At 45.1% G+C, this 21,853-nt stretch overlaps 2 protein-coding genes across 2 annotated transcripts in view; both read right to left on the bottom strand.

The window, feature by feature from the left end:
* LOC120950775 (Fc receptor-like protein 5) overlaps positions 1 to 7,640 on the bottom strand; it is a 47,570-nt gene extending 39,930 nt beyond the window's left edge. The window contains exon 1 of the mRNA XM_040369060.2: positions 7,467 to 7,640. Coding sequence (XP_040224994.2) covers positions 7,467 to 7,578 — 112 coding nt within the window. The 5' untranslated portion in view covers positions 7,579 to 7,640. The remainder of the gene's footprint in view (positions 1 to 7,466) is intronic.
* LOC120951699 (uncharacterized) overlaps positions 1 to 21,853 on the bottom strand; it is a 281,600-nt gene that overhangs the window by 226,462 nt on the left and 33,285 nt on the right. The gene's annotated exons all lie outside the window — the stretch shown is intronic.

Below are 21,853 nucleotides of genomic sequence, written 5' to 3' on the forward strand. Positions count from 1 at the left end.
GATTCCAGGTATTTCGCCGCCCGTTGCTTGTGCCACGTATAAGTCCCTTCCTGCTTCGTTTACGCCTGATAGACAATGACACCTCCGGCAGAGTTTGTTAATAAGCGCTTCCGGTACGTTATGGTGAGCTTTAGGGCCAAATTTGGCCTTCCGAACAGGCTGCCTCTCTCTCTCTCTCTCTCTCTCTGTGGGCAATAGATTTTAGCCGGAAGTGTAGGGGTGTAGGCGGGAGGAATAATTTAAAAAGGCGAAAGGTTTTCAGGAAGGCACGTGCGGTTTTGTGATAAATTCGGAACGCAATAGAGTGAATGAAGCGAGCGTTACAAACAGAAGACAACTTTACCGTAAGAAAATGTTTCCTTTTGTTGTTCCTCACGGTTGTGATACTTTGATATTTTAATGTAAATAAAAATATTTTTATATTTTTTCTTCTTGTATAAAATGAGTTTTAGTTGAGAGGGTAATGTTCTCAACATCAACATTTATTCATATCAACATGATATGAACATCAAATTAAAATAAAGCTAGACAAAATAAAACAAATTAAAACATCACATTGCATGCATTTAGGCGCATACTATGCTAGAAAATCGAATCGATTCAATGGACCGATAAAGCTACCAATCTTTCTCATACTTCTCCTACAAATGAAGCTAAATTTGTACATCAAAAGCCATACATCCAGCATCCTCACCTAACTTCACATTCCTACCTCACCATTGCTTTTTGTGCACGATTTTCATACAATTGATTGAAACAAAAGGGCTTTGGCAAACAACGTTTCCTGCCAATGTGCTTGAATTTACATCCTTTCTACAATGCTGTTACGGTGTGTTTCGTTTTGGCAGCAGCAGAAATGACACTACAATTGGTTCCCCCAGGTAATGGAAACTCTTGCGCTGGCTTCATACTAGACTATTAATAACCGGTTCCTTCACTTCCGTTCAGCAGTGCAGTGCTGGCTCATTTCCCATGTGGCACGTTTTCCTGTCGTTGCATTTTGCACGAGCAACATTCCCTCTAAATTCGTGGAAAATTCAAACATAGAACAATGCTTGGTACAAGATTGCCGGGCTAGTTCGTCCTCATTGCTCGTTCCCGAGGCCAAAATGTAAAGCTTTCATATTGTGCACGGGAATCAGGGGAAAACAGAGCACGGAATGATACGAACACACACACTCAAAGGTGGTTGCTATCTGCTGTCGATTGTGACGTGCAAACGTACAGCCATTACGAGGTTTTCGGCCAAACTTGCTTCCCATTTGATTTGTTTCATCCTCACACAGCATTGAGCCACATGATTCAATTCAGTTACATGCGCTTCCTTTTTATTCCGGTCCCATCAACACAACCCAACCTAATTTGCCAGCACAATTGCGCGAAGCAAACAGGGGGGGGGGGGGGGGTAAGCAAAACCTGATCAAGCAATCATCGCGGTAGCATTCTGCATTTTCATTCCCAATCCAAGGGCACAATAATGCAAGCGCTCGAGCGTGAAATGAGCATAGCTTGATGGGGGGCGAGGGAGGATGGATCGTACAAATCGATTACGAGACTACGTGTGCGAAAGACACCATCCATTAGCGCGCTCATCCGGGGTGGAATTGTTCCCGGCAAAAGCCGGTCGCGCTCAGATTAGCTAGACGGATTGATACTTCCAAATGAATCAATCGTGCTTTTCATTCCTTTTTGCATTTTCCGTCGATTCCAATCCGCTTTGAAGGTGTGAACCATCAAACACACGGATTAGCGCTATAACGAAGTAAGCATTTCATTTAGGAATTTTGCCAAATAAAACGTTCAGAATTTTTATTTAAAAAAAACCATATTCCATTGATCGAACGAAACTTTTCGCGCTTTTGCAGATCACATTGTAAGCTGCAGGAAATGTGTGAAGTGAAATTTCCCGAGCGATGAACGCGAATAAATTGAGCGATCCGTTTCCAGGAGCTGAGGTTGTGGAAGGCAAGCAAGCAAGGGAATGCCATCCCGAAACACATCGCTGCTCAAACACCATTACGTTAATGGAGTTCTCGATGTGCCGCAGAGTTTTTAGAAACAATTTTCAAACCATCTGCCCCTGCCTTCCCACGGACATAGAAATTTTCACGCCACTCGTCGTCGTTCCAGGTAGTGTAGGCAAAATATTGCAATTTCACCTCGCTGCCGCATCGCACTTGGGTTGTTCCCTTCCGTCATGCAAACATTATCGTGTCAATTACTGACTGGTGCTGGTGGGTTTTTAGGGGAGAAGGACAGAGGCTCAGGTTTTCCAGCACACGAAAGGAACATTTTGCACAGTTCTGTTTTTTTTTTTTTTTTTTTGTGAGCACATTCTTCTCCTCCATTCCCGCTATTACATACTCGCGTAGGGACAAGTTTTGCATTCCGTAAGGGATATTTTTACCCAACCTTCAAAATTCCGAATGTCCCGTTTCCGTGTTCCGTCCACTCCGCATCCGCAAAAAACTGGTACAGAGTGTGGCGGCAGGATCCAGGATGTGGGTAAACCTTTTGCGGAATGTCATCTGCATACGGTAATGGCCGTACACGACGACCAGAGAGACGAAGCACTGTGCCACTCTCGGTGTACCCTCTTCAACCGACTACCAATCTACCAATCTATCTGTAAGCGAAAGGTAGGCAGGCACGGCAAAACGAACGCTGGATGAGGGCATGGACATGCTAGCGAAGGTTTATATTACGTCTGACTTCCCTCACCTCAACTCCTCTATTTTTCTTAATGGTATCTCTAACACATATCCACCGAAAATCCTCCGGTAAAAGACCAGATTGACCAGCAAAAAATGGCTGACGGAGGAGAAATGGTTTCGTTTTTTTTGTGCCACACCTTTTCCACCTACATTGCATGTGTGCGTTGGTCGACAGGAAAAACTTTCTCAGCACAATTTTAAAATTGTAGGAAATGTTCGCACATAAAGTGATTCCATACACTTGCCCGGCCCTCAAATATTAACCTCAACCACGAGCAAAGTTGAATCTTTCCCAACGGTACCAACTGTCTCTTTGCCTCCGTCTCGTGTCGTGATTGACTTAACCGACCTTTTACCGGGTGAAGGAGAAGGAGGAGCTTAAAAACGGGTCTATTAAAAAAACACGCACTCACACACACACGCCCGTACCGCAGCCTTCACTGCTCGGCCTGTGCGAGCGATCGCAACACGCCTAAAGTTAGGCTTCGCAAATGGCAGCCTGACCCATTTTACACATGTTCATTACATACTATCAAAATTCCACAATCTGCATCTTTCACCGGGGCCACGTCGGAGCGCCGGCGCGCTGGTATGGCACAGAATTGGGAAAGTTTTTCCCCCCGCCTCCTATGCCACTCATTGCCCTTCTTTTTTTCCGGTGCAATAGGCAGAATAACACACCGGAGTGGTTGTAGAAATCGGGCTTGTACGGTGGCCCCGAGGACACACATACAGCACACCACTCACACACACACAAACACACGAAGACAGTAACTATTCGCATGGTCCATTATGATGCCTCGTCGCGCACGTAATCCGGAATCGGAAATGTTTCCGCCCGTCTATGCACGTATGTATGTACGCAAGGTTCACAGTGAAGGCAAACTGGAAACAATAACGTCCGCCAACAAGCATCGAAACGTCAACTTTTCAGCTCGTTGCGTATGGGTGTGTGTTTGTATCAGTGTTGTTAATTGTCGACATTTTTTTATGATATTCGCAGTAAGCGGGTGTCAAAATCATTTTTTGATCATGATATTCAGGGTTACCATGACACGACTTTCCAAAAGCGACAATCATTTGTGCATTAACAATCAATGCTTTTGCGATGGCATGATTGCAAAAAATGTAGAATGAATGTCATTTGACATTTTTCAGTGAGAATCCAGAACTGCTTAATCGTGCGTTTACCGATACTAAGCCATTAGACCACTTGATATTTTCACTCAGTGAACCTGGAAAATGGTATTCTCTTACAGGAGTATAGAAATTCACCGGAAAACACGAAAAAAGGACCCATTTTCGATGAAGATCTAGTTCACTTGAGGTACGGCAAAATCAAAAAGTCAAATGATTGTAGCAGAAAAAATATCATCGTGTCAAATGATATTTTTTTCCGTGATTGTCGAATGAATGCGTGGATCTAGAATGCGATGCTTCAAAAAGTATCATTTTGTAGAATTTTATGTCAACGACTATCACCGTTCGCAACACTGGTTTGTATACACACTTTTCCTCCGAAAGTCCTTGCGACGTGAAAGTGGGAAAAGAAAAACACAAACTTGCCCTGGGTGTAATAGAGTTCTTGAACGACGCAGGAGGAAGGATGACGCTTCCCTCTAGTCGCTCGAGTCTCGATCGACACGGTTGATGGTAATTTTTCCTCGCCCAGTCGGATCTGTGCCCCATGATAAAGGTAGAAACACCCTCCTGGAAGGAAGGCGCACTCGAACGGTTCAGCCGGCAGTTGGAGACCCGAGGAGAGGTTAGTTTTGTTGAAGTTTTTCACATTTTCTTTTACCCACCTGCACGCGCAGGTCGCCATCCCGACCTTCCCTACTGTGTGTGTTTGTGTGTCTGTGTGTCTGTGCGCTTACAATCGGAATCAAGTGGGGCAGGGATAACAGCTGAGAGCAAACCGGAACGGTAGGCAGTTGTTACTGTTTGTATTTTTGCGTTCATGTGGATGGGAAGTTACACACACACGCTCCCCAACACACTCCTCATTCCAACCCGTGTGCGTGTTCGTTTGAGGTTCGTTCCAGGCGTTTGAGTTTTTGTGCTGTGCTGCGCGGGAGGGAAGGTACCTGGTTGGTAGCCTGCAATCGAGCTTGATTGCCCACCGAACGCGTCTGTGGCGTAACGTAACCCATCTGGCAGGAAATGAAGGAGCCCCGGGACGGTTGCCAGGGAGAAGAAACTTTATCTTTCTCAGCCCAGTGTGTGTAGAAGTGTACAGAGCGCACGATGCGGGACAGGGAAGGAGGTCCTACCGAGTCATGTTTGCTTGTTGTGTGGCCATGTAACAATGCCATTACTCGTGGATGGGGAGGGATGCGAGCAGCTCGACTGTGCGGGCTCTAGGGCGGGGGTAGGAAACTAATCTCGGAATGTGGTTTTAGAGTGTATGAAAAGCCAATCTTGATTTGATGGGTGTACAACAATGGGTGTGCTGTGCAGACAGGGTGATGTGTCGTTTGGTGGTGGTTATTGCTAGATCTCATCTATGACCGCCTGCATGTATGCAATCGGGAGCGCATTTGCTGGTAGGGTAGCGAGAGAGCCTAAGAAGAAGTCATTTTCCAGGTATTTATCGAATGAAAAAACACCACAAATATGACCCAAACGATCATGAGGCATAATTGTGTGTTCCATAAACGTTGTGTTATTATAAAGCATCTCAACTGTTTCACTGGGTCAACATTCCCTTCAATGGCTCTGAGCTATTGTATTTACTCAATTGAAATGATATTTGCCTTGCCTTTTCCATTGACTTTGTACCTTGAACCTTCTCGGAAGATAGTCAAAATGAACTATTTTTAATTGCTCAGGCAGGTTTGGATGAAAATTGAATGTAAATAGTACAGAATTTTTTTTTATTGCATACCTTTTGGCGCTAGGAGTGAGCATTGAGGCTTGATGTTTACTTAGGTCAACTAAACGGAAATAAATTATTGCATGCTTTTAGGCGGTTTGCAACTGTCTGAGGAATAGTGGTATACATTACAGCAAGCTATTCTATTTAAAGATTTTTAACCGATATTAAGTTACAATTTGGATTCATTCATGATTTCAACGACCCTGAAATTTCCCACGCCATTGATCCTTGCAATCGAAGCTAACGCTTCGTAAATGAGAATTTCATCATCCTTATGCGCTCATTAAAAAGCCACACAGAAAACAAAACACAAGATCCAATTTAAATGGAAGCATTTGCTCGAAGAAAAAAAGACCTTCCCAACAATAAATATCGCCTTCAATCATCGCAATCATCATCGGTCTGCCCACCAGGCCTTTCAACTTTGCGCACTTATCAAATTCAGATCCGTACCGAGCACAACTTAGCACAGCCTTTCACCGCCAACGATGGTCAAGTAAGGAGGGAACGAAAGACACCCGCAAGGAAAAAGCAACTACAACAACAACAAAAAAACACACAAAAACAATAAAAGCCCAGCATCTGAAAATCCGACCGGCTTTATTAAACGGAAACTTTTACTTTTCAATCAACCGCGGTGCTCGATTGAGAATTTATTAAACACTTTTACCCTCAACTCAACGCCATCGCGCGACTCATTGCCCCCCATTTCCCCGACGGGTCCACACACAGCACACAGCCCGCGGGGTTCTTGGAACGGGAGCGCTTCACAAAAGTTTCCCTCGCCAAGTTGGGACGCGGACAAATGGAAAGCGCGTAAAAGTAGCAACTTTTGCCCGGCCCCGAGCGCTGCACAAAAGGGCACGCACGCACAAACGCTGAGCGCTACGCGGCGGGAAGGAAAAGGACCACCGCTGCCACACCACCGGTGCCACAAAATTCGCCCGAAATACCGTCCTTTGTCCCGTGCCGCGCACAGCTCGCGACGCTCGCGGTAGGAAAAACCGAAATGTAATTAATTTATCCAATAAGTCTTCCGCAGCTCAATGAAAGTCAACCTACCGAGGAGGAAGAACATCGAAGCCCGGTGGAAAAACATCCCAATGGAAGGTGGAGGAGGGGTAGTGAAGCCAGCGGCCAAGAACGCTTTAGCCTGGGAGGGAAATTTTAATGAGCTGGAACTGCTTCACCGTCCAACCGTGCAGGCGTCCACCTAATCACACCACCAGGGGGTGGCTTGGGGTGTTTTGCGGGGGGAAGTAGACGCTTCCTGTCACTTTACCGGTGTGCGGAATACACCGCTTGTCACTCTGGCACAGGGCACAGGCCCCGGCTTTCAGGTAAGGATCGATGGGGGAAAATTCGGCGATTGGGAAGCGAAAAATAATGAACTCCGGTGACGTTTAAATTGTTTATCCTAAACTAATTAAGCTCGAACCCGGGCAGCAACCCCGCCCCACACTCGGGCGTCCCTTGTTAGGGCCATTTAAAGCTTCTCGATCTTGAGCTTTCAACCGCGCGGTGTTTGATAAAGTCTCTCTTACGACCGTGAGAGTTGATTGGAAAAACATTTGCGGAAAGGAAAATCGATAATAGACCGCTGCTGGTGGAAGAACGATGTGCTGCCAACGGCACTCATCAACAGCAATCCATCGCGAGTGATGAAGCAAGCTTCGTGAGTTCACGGAACTAACTTCAAACTGTTCGACCAGATAATTAGCTCACGGGCAGATCAATGCGAGCCCGATGTCATGTCGGAGATTTTCTCGGATTTTTCGCAACCCAACCCCAGACCCAAAAGGACCCGGGCAAACGCTAACCCTGCTTACACACTGACGATCTCGTGTGGTGCTGACATTTGATGCAGATCTTACCTTTTCGCCGATGGCGTCCATTACTCTGCAGGTGATGATTATCCAGAAAGTATCCATCCAGCGAGTTGAACAGTGTCAGCAGGTACACCAGCACAAGCTTCTCGAGCCACATCTTGCCACCGCATTCAGCAGCGCACCACCAGGGCACCGGGTGGTGTGCAACTCGCTACGGCGTTGTGGACAAACTTGTCAAACACTTGCACTTGCACGATAGTATTATTTACCCAATCACTTCAGTAACTTATGTTATATTAAAACATCAGCTTCACTTTTCACTTCACTAACTTTGCACAAACGCACTTCGTGGGGGTCTTGTGCGCCTTTTCAAGGGCACCTTCCCGGTAGGAAGCTTTTCCAGGGAAGTGGGATTGTAGTTTTGCAAGAAGCACCTGAAGCACAACTTTCCTGGATCACCTGCCACGCTGTAGGACAAGTGCTTTGCCTGTCATGTTTTAGCTGGAAATAGCTCTACGCTTCACACTGAAACAGAACTGTTTGTGAGACGCCTTTGAAATAGTAAACACTGTTAAATTAATTTCAATAATTGTAGCTACAAGCGTGTTGAGCAGTGAGCAAACATCTTGAAACATAAACATTGAATCGCGTCGAATTAAGTTGCATCTCTTAATAGTTTCTAGTAGTGAAGAAAATTGACATAAGACGTTTGACTGTTTGCCTTTCAGACGTTAGCTAAGACGACGCTCAACGCCCATCTCTGTTCACAGTAGTGGGTTGAAGTGTTCAGTTGTGGTTCCTTTTCAAATCGATAATCATCAATTGATCAACAAGCGGCAACGATAAAGGGCTCAGCATCTCATCTCACCTTCGAGCTCATGCAAAACCCTGCTCTACTCAATCAACCATAACAAGGGATTACGCAATAATTGTTTGCGACCTGAACAAATTATAACAACACATCCACTAATCCCGTTTAATTCCAGCGCTTACTCCCCTCCCCCCCCCCCCCCCTCCAACATAAGCACCAAGCATAATGAATACGATTTCAACACCTTTCTGACAGCGCCAGTGGGCTCAGAAATGCTCACGCGTGTTTTAAACAACCCACACGCGCTCACCTTTTCCAATAGGAAACGCTTCTTAGAATAGAGAGCCTGCTTGACTTCGTGCCTCGCTACACTACGGGCAAACTTCACTTCTATGTTCCTCTGAAAAATTGACTTCCAAAACGGTGAAATTCAATTTCTTTCCCCCCCACCGGTGGCGGCAGTAAGGAGCGAAAAGTTTCCACCGAACACGTTGCCGCTAATGGTGCTGCTTGGTGGAGGTGGTGAACAACAATAACAACTGCCAAAATCCTGCGCCCCAGCATGAACGGCCTGCGCCACATAAAACCGGGACACTCCCAGGTGGATCAGGATTGTGTGTGTGTGTGTGTGTCTGCGACAATGATTGGCGCTGAACAGTGCGTAGGCTTCCGTAGCTTTCCAACGGCCCATACCCCGTACACATTCCTTTTCATCGATGTTCCCACTGTTCAGATCGGAACGGTTTCTTGGATGGCAAGGACCCCCGGTTGCTGAAAAATAGCACCGAGTGAACACGCGAAGGGAATTATTATCATTCCTCCTTTTTTTTTTGCAAAATCCGACATTAAACGTACGGCCCCCGTCCACTAGCTTCCCCGCCTAGCTCCCCATACGATAAGGACCTGCTACACCCCACAGTTCTATCGATGATAGCCAAAGGTAAACAGCTTCGTTTTCTTTCCCAGTTTCGGAACCGAACCTAACAAACCTCTTCGCTCACTAACGATAATCCTGTTTCCGATGCCGTGGACGAGCGCGAGCAGACCGGGCCAACATCGTCACGCGGGGCAATGATAGCAATGACGACGATGATGGTGATGATGGCGCTCTTCTGGTGATTCTGAAGCGAAAAGCTGATTTCGAGCAGAAACGATGACATTAAGCTGAAAAGCATTCCACTCTCCCTCGCATCTCGCAGTCTCGGTTCGATCCGTGCGAAAGCGGAAATCCAACTAGACGGAAAATGGGTTTCCTTCACGAGCGCGCCCACCTTTGCCAAACGCACAGCAGTCAGTGTGCGCCGGGGTGGTGGCACCTTGTGGACAAAAGTATTTAGCATATAAATGGACGACTAATTTATGATTATTTCCCATTGAGTCGTCCGATTTTCGCCCCCGGGTACCATTTCGCCGCACTGGCGCGTCCTCGGCGTGTCGATGTCTCGATGGCAAGGAGTTTTGATTTGTTTTTCCAGCAAGAAGCAACGTCGTCGGGCAAACTTGCACACCGGCGGAGACAGCCACACTTAAGTCGGATTACAAACTTTTCCATTTGCCACCGGCGCGTTTCGTTCGTGTTCTGTGTTCTCCCGTCCCCTGGGAGACGGAACCTTGTTGGTTCATTGCTTGATTCGATTCGTCCCAATGTCTCTCACACGAACTAGAGGTAAGACACTGTAGCGGCGTCACGTGAGTTCACGGGCAAGCTGAAGTGCCGTCTTGATGGGTTTGATCCACACCAATCGGTTCTAGTTATAATTCCCAGCTCCCAGGAGCTGACACTGACCCACCCAGTGTCGCCGGAACTTTTAATCCTTTGCCATTTGCCGCTCGCAAGCTGTCAAATACTTTGCTCGCTGTACACACAAAACTAGTGGCCTGATGTAGCTTAGTGTCCCTGACCCAGACCTGGGGTCCCGAAAAACATCGCCGAAATAGATTTTAATCGGATTTCGGGCGGGCTTGGAACGGTCGTTTGATGCTGCCGTCTGTCCGCTGTCGGTCGCGGCAGCCCCGGAGCTTCTGGAGCAGAGTGAAGACCGCAACACAGAAACAGCTGGTCTAATGATGATGATGATGATGCTTCACTGAACGCACCAGCACCAGCGCACAGATTGTTGCACGCGAACATTCTCACACATGGTAATGGATTGAAGAATCGGAGAGCACCGTAAGAGCACGCGTCTTACGTAAATATTTAAAAACGCCCGTCTGACGGACCGTTTGCATTGCCTACTCGCCGAAAATATGAGCAGACACACACACACACATACCGTAGCAACGAAGCACACCGTTTTATCGACCCGCACACTTGGATGTGTCTGTGTTTGCCACCGGCCTTTTCGACTTGCAGAGGGCACATCACTGTCAACGGCAGGCACTACAACGGAGCAGCGGCACTGACCTCGTTACCCGTTCGCACAGTTGACTACACAAACATACACAACCACACACACACAACCAGACACACACACACCGAACACACCAGTTGGTGGCTGCTGCGCATCGATTTATCTTCGTTTTCACCTTAATTTATCATAATTTATGAGGAGCTGCAGCAGCTTCTGTCACTCGTTGTTTTTCCTGGTAGTGGATACCACAGCACACACATACACACACACAGGGACACCTTTTGCCAAGAGGCACCCGGTGTTAGGGTGTGATTAGATCATCATCATCCTGCATCACCTGGAGCACTCGGTGTAATATTTCACGGCATTCACGGTGTCATTAGTCGAACTTTTAAGCAAACGCCTGGTGACATCACGACATTTCTTGCCACCTAAAAGGGATTGTTGTGATGACGACATGTGGACTTTCGTACCTTCTTGTTAAAGGACACACACACACACACAACTAATCACACACCCTCAATGAGCCTTCATCCTTTCCGCACCCACAACCACAGTGTAATGGATTTAGAAGATGAAAAAAGATCCGCACCACACACACACACACACACACGCCTAAAGCCCCGAACGAACGAACGTCACGGCTCGCGGGGGAGAAGAAAACACCGTCACACGCGCTTCCGACGCGATTGTCACGAGGTATCGCAGCCTACTGAAACAGGGAGCCTGGATACCGGATCTTCTTCACAACGGCACCGCACGCACATTGGGCCCGTGATGGCCCGTTTCTTCGGGCTCGGGCTGTTCGGGTTTTTGGGACGGTTTTTCGTACACACTCCGAAGCCTCGCAGCGGCTGTTCGGAAACTGCTCGAAAAAATTCACTGCCAACTGCTCGAAAAGCGTCGTTCGCTGTCGCTCGTGCTGGCGAAAGGACGAACGAATGGGTGGCGCAGGCGCACAGGCGAACCTACGGCTGTTTGTAGTACTGCGGACCGCACAAACCCAAACCGAAATTGAGCTACTCTGGCCGTTTGCCCAGCTGTCGATGCTGAGGGCTGGGGCGCTGGGCGAAGGGAGAGGGTGAGAGGGTGAGAGCAAGGGGGGAGGGTTTCCGTTTTCAGCGGAGCTCAGTTTTGCTGGCGGACGAACCACGGGCGCCCGCAAACATCGGCCAGCGTTCGGTGTGATAAGACGGGGTCGAGCGTACGATACTGTCACGTGTGATAAGAGCTAAGGGGAGGATTTTTCTTTAGTCGTTCACTTGCTATTGGGAAGAAATTGACGAGTTGGAAGGTGTACAAGAAGAAAAGTTCACCTTGATACTAACCTGGGACGAACATTTTCAAGCATGAGCATGGATTAGCTACGTCATCGGGATGGTGTCATTGGGAGGATAAAAATAATTACTCATTATGTGACTCGACTGCAAGACAAGCTACTACTAAGTCAAATCACTCCTTAAATATCTTGAAGGACCGTGTTCATCACTTATATTACAGTTCCACTTTCATGTTTATCAGACTGACCCGGAACGCTGCAGCTGGTGTATGAAATTTCTCGGAAGATTTAATATTTCTGGAAATGATGCAGCTGTACCTACTGCATAAAATCAACAGTACCTTGGCAATGGCATTGATATGTTTAGACATCTTCATACTCAATGATAGTTTTGCGAAATCTGGATAGAGCTGTGGGAACGACTGCGGCTAGTTACATCATACAAGCTTAGCAAGCCAACACTACCCTGGCACACGATTGTGCATGTCCATGAAATACGTTCATCACTTGTTTTCAAAGAGAATTCGTGGAACTACTAACTAATACGGAACTACTAACTTTGAGCTGAATTCTTGAAAAGCAAGCTATTGACGCTATTACATCTAATATTCACAAATGCTTTTCAGTGTCTAACGTTGCATGAAAACCCACCCAAATGTTTGCATTGAATAGTAGCGTACCTTGTATGTCATTTTCCCGAAATTCTACCAATAAAACACCTCCCATTTTACGCAGCTGCAAAAACTAACGCTTCCAATCAAATTCAAACTGATTTCGATTGCAAGAAATAAACCTCCCCCCCGTAATACCTCTTTTACAAACCGATCGTGTCCCATTTTATTAACCGGTTCCTAATAAAGGACCAACCAAGTGGCCAATCTCCCTCTTCGGTCCCATGTAACGCCTCGTTCACTTTAACGAAAAACGATACCGAAAACGATAGTTTTTGTTTCCCCCATAATAAAACGCATCTCTAGCGCAACAACAACCATATGGCGAGCGCTGAGGAGTTCTTGCTTCGAAAGGAATCGTCCCACACGGGATTGAAACGCGCGAGTCGGAGTTCTGAGTGGGATTTTGATTAGTTTTGATTGGGTAAAGCAATAGGTTCGAGCATGGGTGTGTTGTGGGATTTTATTGTGGTAATTTGACTCGGTTTGATACCGGTTTAGCATGCTGTCAGTGATGCTCTATTAACGTTTGGTTGTTTTGTGTGTATGAGGTTTGCTGGTTGTCATTGAAATGGGTGTTGCTATCGTGCTGTTGGGTAGAATTGGCAGTACTGTAGAAGCTTCCAATTAGAATCAAATTCAACGAGGTGGAACATCGAGTCAACACAATTTCCCGAGAAGCGTAAAATTTTTGTTTATACAATAGAAATGTAACAAAATGTACTGAAATTCGGAATAATCTAGCGGCAAAGATTAATACATTAAGGACAAATTTCGGGCGAAAGTTAATGTTGCAGATGATTAAAATTTCGGAATAAGGAATTTTTGGAATAAGGCATAAATAATGCCATTAACATTCAAAAGTTCCTGAGAAATTTCCCTCCATCTATGCCGCTAAAGATAACGAGTAAAGCCGATAAGCAAAGGAAATTCTTTAAAAACTCAATAAAGGATAATTCGCGACTCGAATCACATTATGGCACAATTTCAGTAGTATTACGCGTTAAATATTATTCAAATTTACTTGAAATCCATCAACAAAACCCCAGTCCGTTCCTAGGTGGACGTAATGGGGATAAAAAATGTATATTTCCATCAATAATCATAATTAATCTGGCGTGATTTCATAAGCTTCAATCAAAAGGCTTTGAGCCACACACAAAGAAGAAAGAAAATATAGACATTAAGCAACCGCTCATCAGTTTGATTTAATTGAAACGCTTTTTATTACTGACTGGTGATTATCTTTAGCCGCTGGCCCACGGCGCAAAGATAACCCATTTTCTTCATGACCCATTAATTTTGCGCTCACCACTCACCGCACACGCTAAACCTCACAGAGGAAGCACACGAAAAAATAAAATAAAACAAAATCCATTCCCACATAACCGAGCTTCCAAGCTTTATTGTACACTATTTCTCTCCACGCGTTTTGCCAGCGATCTCCAGCGAGCCCGCCCTGAGCTCGTACCGGAAAAACCTACCATTTCCGTTTGCTTTCCGGTTGAAACATCGTGTTCGTGTGATTTTCATCGAACACTTTCCCCTTCAACCGACCCCCTTTGCAGTCTCATTTGAGTGTTTCCTTTGCCTTTCCACCACACTCACGTTCAATTATTTCGTACGTGTGAAATTGAGCAGCGCCACGGCTTGAACGGCATTTATTAAAATCAACGAAATGAAATGGAACGGCTCACTCACGGCAACAGGGGTGGGGTGGGAAGCCAAGGGCCACGTCACTTAAGCGTCACGGAACGATAAACGAACATGCATTTAAACGTGGAAAGAAAGGGAGTTCTCCGTTTGCCAAACACGCAAATTGCCATGTCCAAGCGTATTTAATACTGAGGTGGGGTATAACAAAACAACACACCAAATCACAGATGACCTTCGTTCCACGCACAGAGCGTAGAGAGCTTAACGAAACGAAGCTTTAAATTTGCTGGAAGCCGTAAGAATTGCCTTTTATTTAAAGGATGCATCATCAAAGGAGGCCAGATTTAATATGATATTTTGAAAGATTTTCTTTTGGTTTGTTTTCTTCTTCTTCTTCTTTGGTGCGCCAAGGAGTAGTTTGTTATAACAGTCCCTCATATTCATGGCAGAGGCATAAGTGTAGAAGCGAATCCATTAAAAAGGCTAACTAAAGTACAGCAAGTGGCGAAAGATTGACCAATACAGGATTTGAACCCATGGCGGTCTGTTTGCTATAAAACTTACTTACCGACTTACCGACTGTACTATAGCACCGACATTTACACGGGAGTGTTAAGAACGCAATAAAAGCGTAACAAAAACTCCAATTATTATTTATCATAACACTTTTTTCCGATAGGACAATCCACTAGCTGGAAAGGATTAATACGTATTACATTATCTTCGGGAAACATAAATCCAATAAATGGAAATTCAATTAACGCACAGCATTAAGGAGTATGCGTAAATCTGTAACGAATCGTGAGCAGCCAAAATCCACTTGTAAGCCTTTCCCGAAAACTTGTGTAATTTTCAGTGTCCTTTTGTGGGACATAATTTAAAAACTCGAAGCTTTTTCCCCCTTTCTATAGCCACCGAACACACACACTCATGAAGGTAAAGCTTGGCTGACAGTGACCTCCTCCGGTGTTTTCTCTAGATTGAAAAAGCCACCGAAACCAATTATCATACGAGATTGGACCCCTTCACACACTCATCGCACACGCTCTGCAGTACACGCCTGCCACCACACCTATAGCAACAATCCCCTCCCGAACAGGCGGGGAAGGAAAGAGCGATCAAGCTCACCGCTCCGGGCACGGGCAAACGTCAGGCCTGTATAAATCAGCGCTAATGTGACATTTTAATGTTGCTACACGCAAGGTAGCAAGCAGTAACTGCACGCCCGAAACACCACGCGAGACGGATGCGTGGGAAATACTGGGAAACCCTCGTCCGAGTTCCGACCCGTGACCATCCGTCCACCGTGCAGGGCGAGCTCAGTGTAAGCCCATGGAAAGAAATTACACAAACAAACGCAGCCGACCGCACGCACTGGTCTGCGTTGTATCATTGTGCAGGCTTTCGCTACCTACTAGAAAGCTTCACACAGCTCTTCGTCTCTCTCACACACACTCTCTGTCTACTACACTCAACCCCTTTTCGGAAAGGGCAATAATAATTAAATAAATATTTTATTGTGCAACATAAATAAATTTGGCAAGAGAGAGAGAGAGAGAGAGCTTTCGGTCGGTTGGTGCCTGCAGGTGCTCGAAGTCGAACCCAACCCAACGGCTAACCGGAAATGTCGCAGCGCCAAACCAAAGGGCGAACCATCACCACCTTCAACCAGTGGGGCCCCGTCACTCGTTACAAAAATCCGGCCTTCGGTACAGGTGAAACCCTTGTTGAGCTGAAAGGCATTACGCAATCGGGCATCCTTTCATAGTGGGATAGGTGCCCCATTCGGAAGCACACACTTGGCACCGGTGTGCGATGCTAGAGCGCTAAGGCCAACTTCCGCCAACCGTGCGTATGGGTACGGTACAATGGGACCCGTTGCTTGCAACCCCAATCCGATTGATGTAACCGAAGTGTACCGGGCGACCTTTCCACTTCACTACGAACGCGGAACGGTTGTGGCGTAATGTAGCAGCTCGCTGAGGTATTTAGTATCGCTAGGCGGGTTTTGTTCCAACAAGCGCTGAGCGGCCGGAGCAATTGTTTATGCTTGTCGAAAGCATAATTTATAGGACGGTTTGGTTCGTGGAATGATGATACTATCATAAAATGGGTATTGAAATTCGTAATGAAACAGTGAGTGTGTGTGTTTGTGAGGGGATGAGGAGGGATCTTGTCAGCTTTGCATAGAAAACACACAAGCATTATTGTCGATCAATGTCGTTGTAACTATTAAAAGGGAATCGTCCTGAAGGAAGGAACTATATGAGCTTTATCATTAAAAGCTTTTACATACAAAGGTGTACTAAAACGTACTTTTTTTTTATCCCAATTTTACATTGACTCTTAGCAGGCCCCTAAATGTATGCAATAGCTTTTGTTAACCGGGTACAAGTGACAGGCGTAGCAGGCTGACAGGATGACACGCTGACAGGATCCATTAATTGTGACGCAAAGTAGGGTAAATGTACCAGCATTGGACAGGCTAATGCAGCAGTTGCACTAAAACAGCTCGTGCACTTTCAATGTTTATTTTTCTTGAAAGTGACACTGATATGGACGATAAAGTATCGTATTATGTTGTACTATTTTTTATATGCCGTTTTAAATGCATGTTCTAGCGATATTCATGAAAATGAAAACACTGTTTTTGTTCCTATTTTCGGCAGTTAGGTCCTATTTTCGGCAGGCTGTGCTCCTATTTTTGGCAACGCGAGTACGGGTCGGTAAATGTTTTAATTAATGCCAATAGGTAGACAAAAATGTTTAAATCAGTTTTACACTCTCATTTTCCTTAGATTGGTGTTGAAAAGTACTTAAATTATAATTTTTATGTTGCCCATTTTGGGCATTTTGTTGGCAAGTTTTACAGTCACTTTGATGTGAGTTACAAACAAAGTAGGCATTGGAAAAATTAGACTGCTTGACCACGGCTATAGAGTACCGCTCCAATCAGCTCACAAATTATTATATTTCTCTCAAGTTATTTGATTATTTATAGTAAAATTTATGAAATTTGATACAAAAAATGTGGTATGTATGTGTTGACATACGCATTCTACTGTTCTGATCAAATTATAAATGAATATGCAACGAAATCAAAAGTGTGTTTTTGTTTCACGTTTCGACAGGAGCCTACAGCATTGATCGGTCAAAAATCAACATTCATTGTGTACCTATTTACGGCAGTATTTTAAGTGAATAATTATCTATTTTTCGTGATTTTAAAATTATAAACGGGCTAGAACAAATTCAACAACCATAGAATCTTTCATAAAAACCACACTTTCATTGCTCTGGTTCTCTTAATAATGAAGTCTGCCGAACTATTGGCTGACAGCAAATCTGCCGAAACATGTTGATCTCGGCACATTTTGTTTGATATTTTGAAAAATATGCAAGGAAATGATGTGAAACTTCGTATATAAATAACAAATGAGCATATCTCTATTTAAAAAATAGCTGTTACGTGACAATTTTCAATGCGTTTTTGCGCAATTTGCGTTATTGCGTTACCCTGCCGAAAACAGGTACACTGCCGAATACTAGTACAGTTAACCTAGCAAGAAAAAAAGAAAACCATATTTTGTTGGCAACAGAGGTCAATCAGTATCATGAAGCATCTTTTGCGTTGTATCTTTTTAATAAAACGCCTAAAGGTATGCAAAGTGTATAATTGAAAAAGCCAATCAAGCTAATTTCGTTACGAATAAGAAAATTTTTCATTATTTCGATTCCATTTTGAAAATCTAGATCAATTAATAAATGTATTTATAATAAGTAAGTACCTTTTCTAAATTCCTGTAGACTAATTCTTTGATTTTCCTTCTCAAATAATGTTTAACGCTACTGAAGCTGATCGTATAGAAAAAAAAACAGTAAATGTCTCTGTTCCACCCACTCACTAACTCCTTTTTTCCATCGTGATTATCCATTGTTTCGGCAATGTCTCACCTTAAAAGTAACAACCGGTAATAAAGGTTTTACTTGATGTTGAATAATTTACACTCCTCGATCGTGCTGTAATGTTCGTATTCCCCAGATTACAAAGACAACAAATTGTATCCGTGTGTGTATTTGTGTGTGTGTGTGCTTGTGCTCATACAGTCCTGCCTTTTTCTACGCTCGCCAAAGTTTTACAAGCCAAATCTATAAAGCCATACCACAGCCGAGAAGCGTACGGACGACGCAAATAACGACCACTTCACACAGGCATTGCTCTTTAATCTTAAGACCCATTACAGACAGCGAGCACTGAAAAGGACAGGCCCTGTTTGCACTTGCTCCTGCGACCAGACGTAATGTGGCCGCTGGCAGGAAGCGGGGCTGTGTGGGGTTGCATGGAGCCCCTCTGCTGTGCTCGTAAATCATGCCTTTCAACTAATTTTGAATTTTATCACACCTCGTAAATAAACTTCAACTACATTTTATCCGATCATAAACTTGAAGAAGACGGTGTGTGTGTGTGTGTGTGTTTGGCCTTTTGTGTGATGCTCTCAATGAGTGTGTGCGAGATGTCCGGGCAGTGCTGTTAGAAAGTATATGTCCACCCATTTGCCCAGCAGTTTCCCGTGAGAAAGCAGTCCCCCATCGCCGTGTGTGGCTGCTGCACCACGGCAGGTTTGTTGTGTCAACGGTAAAACTCATGTGTGTGTGTGTGTGTGTTCTTCCATCGTTCTTTCATCCTGCTCGCACGGTTACCACTTTTCAACAAAGGCAACCGACTGACACTTAATTAAGCTTCGGCTTCGAAACCACAAGGATTTCATTCTTCGGGCGCGGTTTTGCACAAAAACCCCGCTCTGTGTGCAACCGAAAACAAGAGAGAGAGACACACACACACACACTTATGTGAGCTTCTTATCGGACAATTGCTTTCGTTCGTTCACTTTTCAAAACTTCCCTCCAATGTTCGCACTGCCACTGGGGTTTAGTTGATTTTTTCCCTCGCTTCGCTTGGAGTTTTACCTCTCATGGCCATGCCAGGAAGCTTGCTGCAACTCTGCTGCTGCTCTCTCTGTCTCTCTACATAAACTGGTTTCTGTGAGCGCAAGTACTGCTATGGATGAAAGGATGTTGCGCTTAGTCGCCGAGGAATACGGCAAACGACGATGGCTTTACCCCGCACCGCGGGGGATAAAATGTGAAGCAAACTAATGATTTATGCTGCGAGATTTCACTCTTCTTTTAATTACTCCCATCAGCCTGCGCTACTGCATGAAAGCTTAACGATCCACAGTGCCCTGTACAGTGTACATCAACGCTTTCTTTTTAAAGGGTAGAAGACTAAAGCAGCAGAAGTTCTTAAGGCCCATCCATTCGTACATTAACAGGGAGGGAGAATGCATTCGACTTAGGGTTGTCAAAAGGGGGATAACACCAAATGGATGATTGAAGACGTATCCCTCCGACGAGAACAGCTTGAGCCTTGGGGGAAATCTATATAAATTCGTTCTAAAAATGGTTCAGGATTATGCATGCAGTGGTGCAGTTGCCGTCCATCTAATCAGTTCGCACAAAGCCTTCTTGCTTCCACAGTGACAGTGAGCTGTTCCCTTTGGAGGGTAATTTGTAATTTTCTAAACACGCCAGATTTACACGCTTCGATGAGAAATTTTCCCTCGCGCTTCTTCTCATCACTCCACACGAAGGCGAACAAGCGGGACCAGTTTGCTATACTGTCCCCCCGCCCCATCACGCGGAGGACCTTTGTTTTCGACCGCCAATGTCGGTGAGCCTTTATTGGTGGCGTCTAGCTCCGGCTTAATACCACCGCTTTTCCGACGCGTGGCAAAGAGGAAGTTTCGCGTGACACTCTACGACAATGAAGCTGCTGCTGCTGCTGATGATGATGATGATGACGGTGGTGCTGGTGGTGGTAGTGTGATGGGAGCGATACGCCACGCACTAGAGTTTTCTGCTCATCCTGGTGAGTCTTAACGTTTGCACACTTGGCTCTTGAGCCTTCCCTTCCGGTTAGAGGGGCGGGAGAGCAAAAAAAAACCCGCCTGGGAAAAGATAGATTACACATGTTCTACACTCATCGAGTTTTGGTAAAACTTCCCACTTTTCTCTTCCCTCCCAGCTGCTCCTCGAGATGGTGGAATGGTTGTGGCACTCGTGCGTTACGCTTTCTCACATGCGGGATCTACTTACTGCCATAACTGTCTGCACAGAACCTGCTCGCAAGGCAGCAACGTTGCATATACACCTGTTTCCATCTACGTTCGAATCTCGTGCCGTTTGCATCGAATCGCAAACCGCCTGCTTCGAATCGCATGCCACTACGATCGAATGCGTGCACCCATGGTTGAATCGCGTGCCAGTACGGTTGAATCGCGTTCCACTATGGTCGAATCATATGCCACTACGATCGAATCGTGTGCCGCTACCATTGGATTTCTGAAAGCAAGAGCATAGTTTACTGTTTGTTTACGTTTGCAAGCTATATCTTTCTTCGCCGACGGCATTTCGATTGTAAAATAGTACAAATAAAAGGCAGTTTTTCACTGATTACACGTAAAATCCTTGTTATCGACGAATATCGTGGTCCCTTCTTGATTGTAAAACCCTTGTTTTCAACTAACATTCGGTGTTCGTTGTTGATGGTAAAATCCTTGTTTTCAACCAATATTCGTCGGGTTTACCTATATTCAGGGAATAATTACCTTTTATTAGTATTTTACAAATGAAATGCCGTCGGCGAAGAAGGAAACAGCTTTCAAACGTAAACAAACAGTTTACTATGCTCTTGCTTTCAAAATTCCAATGGTAGCGGCACACGATTCGATCGTAGTGGCATATGATTCGACCATAGTGGAACGCGATTCAACCGTACTGGCACGCGATTCAACCATGGGTGCACGCATTCGATCGTAGTGGCATGCGATTCGAAGCAGGCGGTTTGCGATTCGATGCAAACGGCACGAGATTCGAACGTAGATGGAAACAGGTGTAAATCACGAATATTGGTTCAAACCATGGTCCTTTGTTAATGGTAAAATCCATGTTTTCAACTAATATTCGGTGTTCGTTGTTGATGGTAAAATCTATGGTTTAAACCAGGGGTCTCCAAACTACGGCCCTCAAGTGCTTAAAATGCGGCCCCGATGACTTTGCCAGATTTAGAATAAATATTAGGTTATTTTGACTTTTTCAAAAGAAATTGTATTTTTTTACATTTCTTAGACAAAAATCAAGCTTTAGTAACACGAATCTGTTCAAGTATCGTTAGTATTTTGTTATAAAAATGAGATTTAAACGTTCACTCATCAATTATAGGTAACATCAAATGGCCCTCAACATGGTGATTTTTGAAGCAATGCGGCCCGCGGGCTGAAAAGTTTGGAGGCCCCTGGTTTAAACCAATATTCGTGATTTATCTGTAATCAGAGAATCCCTTTTTATTAGTATTTTACTAGCTTAATACCGTCGGCGAAGAAGGAAACAGCTTTCAAACGTAAACAAACAGTTTACTATGCTCTTGCTTTCAGAAATCCAATGGTAGCGGCACACGATTCGATCGTAGTGGCATATGATTCGACCATAGTGGAACGCGATTCAACCGTACTGGCACGCGATTCAACCATGGGTGCACGCATTCGATCGTAGTGGCATGCGATTCGAAGCAGGCGGTTTGCGATTCGATGCAAACGGCACGAGAT

Source organism: Anopheles coluzzii, chromosome 2 (assembly GCF_943734685.1).
Source record: "Anopheles coluzzii chromosome 2, AcolN3, whole genome shotgun sequence".
Taxonomy (NCBI): domain Eukaryota; kingdom Metazoa; phylum Arthropoda; class Insecta; order Diptera; family Culicidae; genus Anopheles; species Anopheles coluzzii.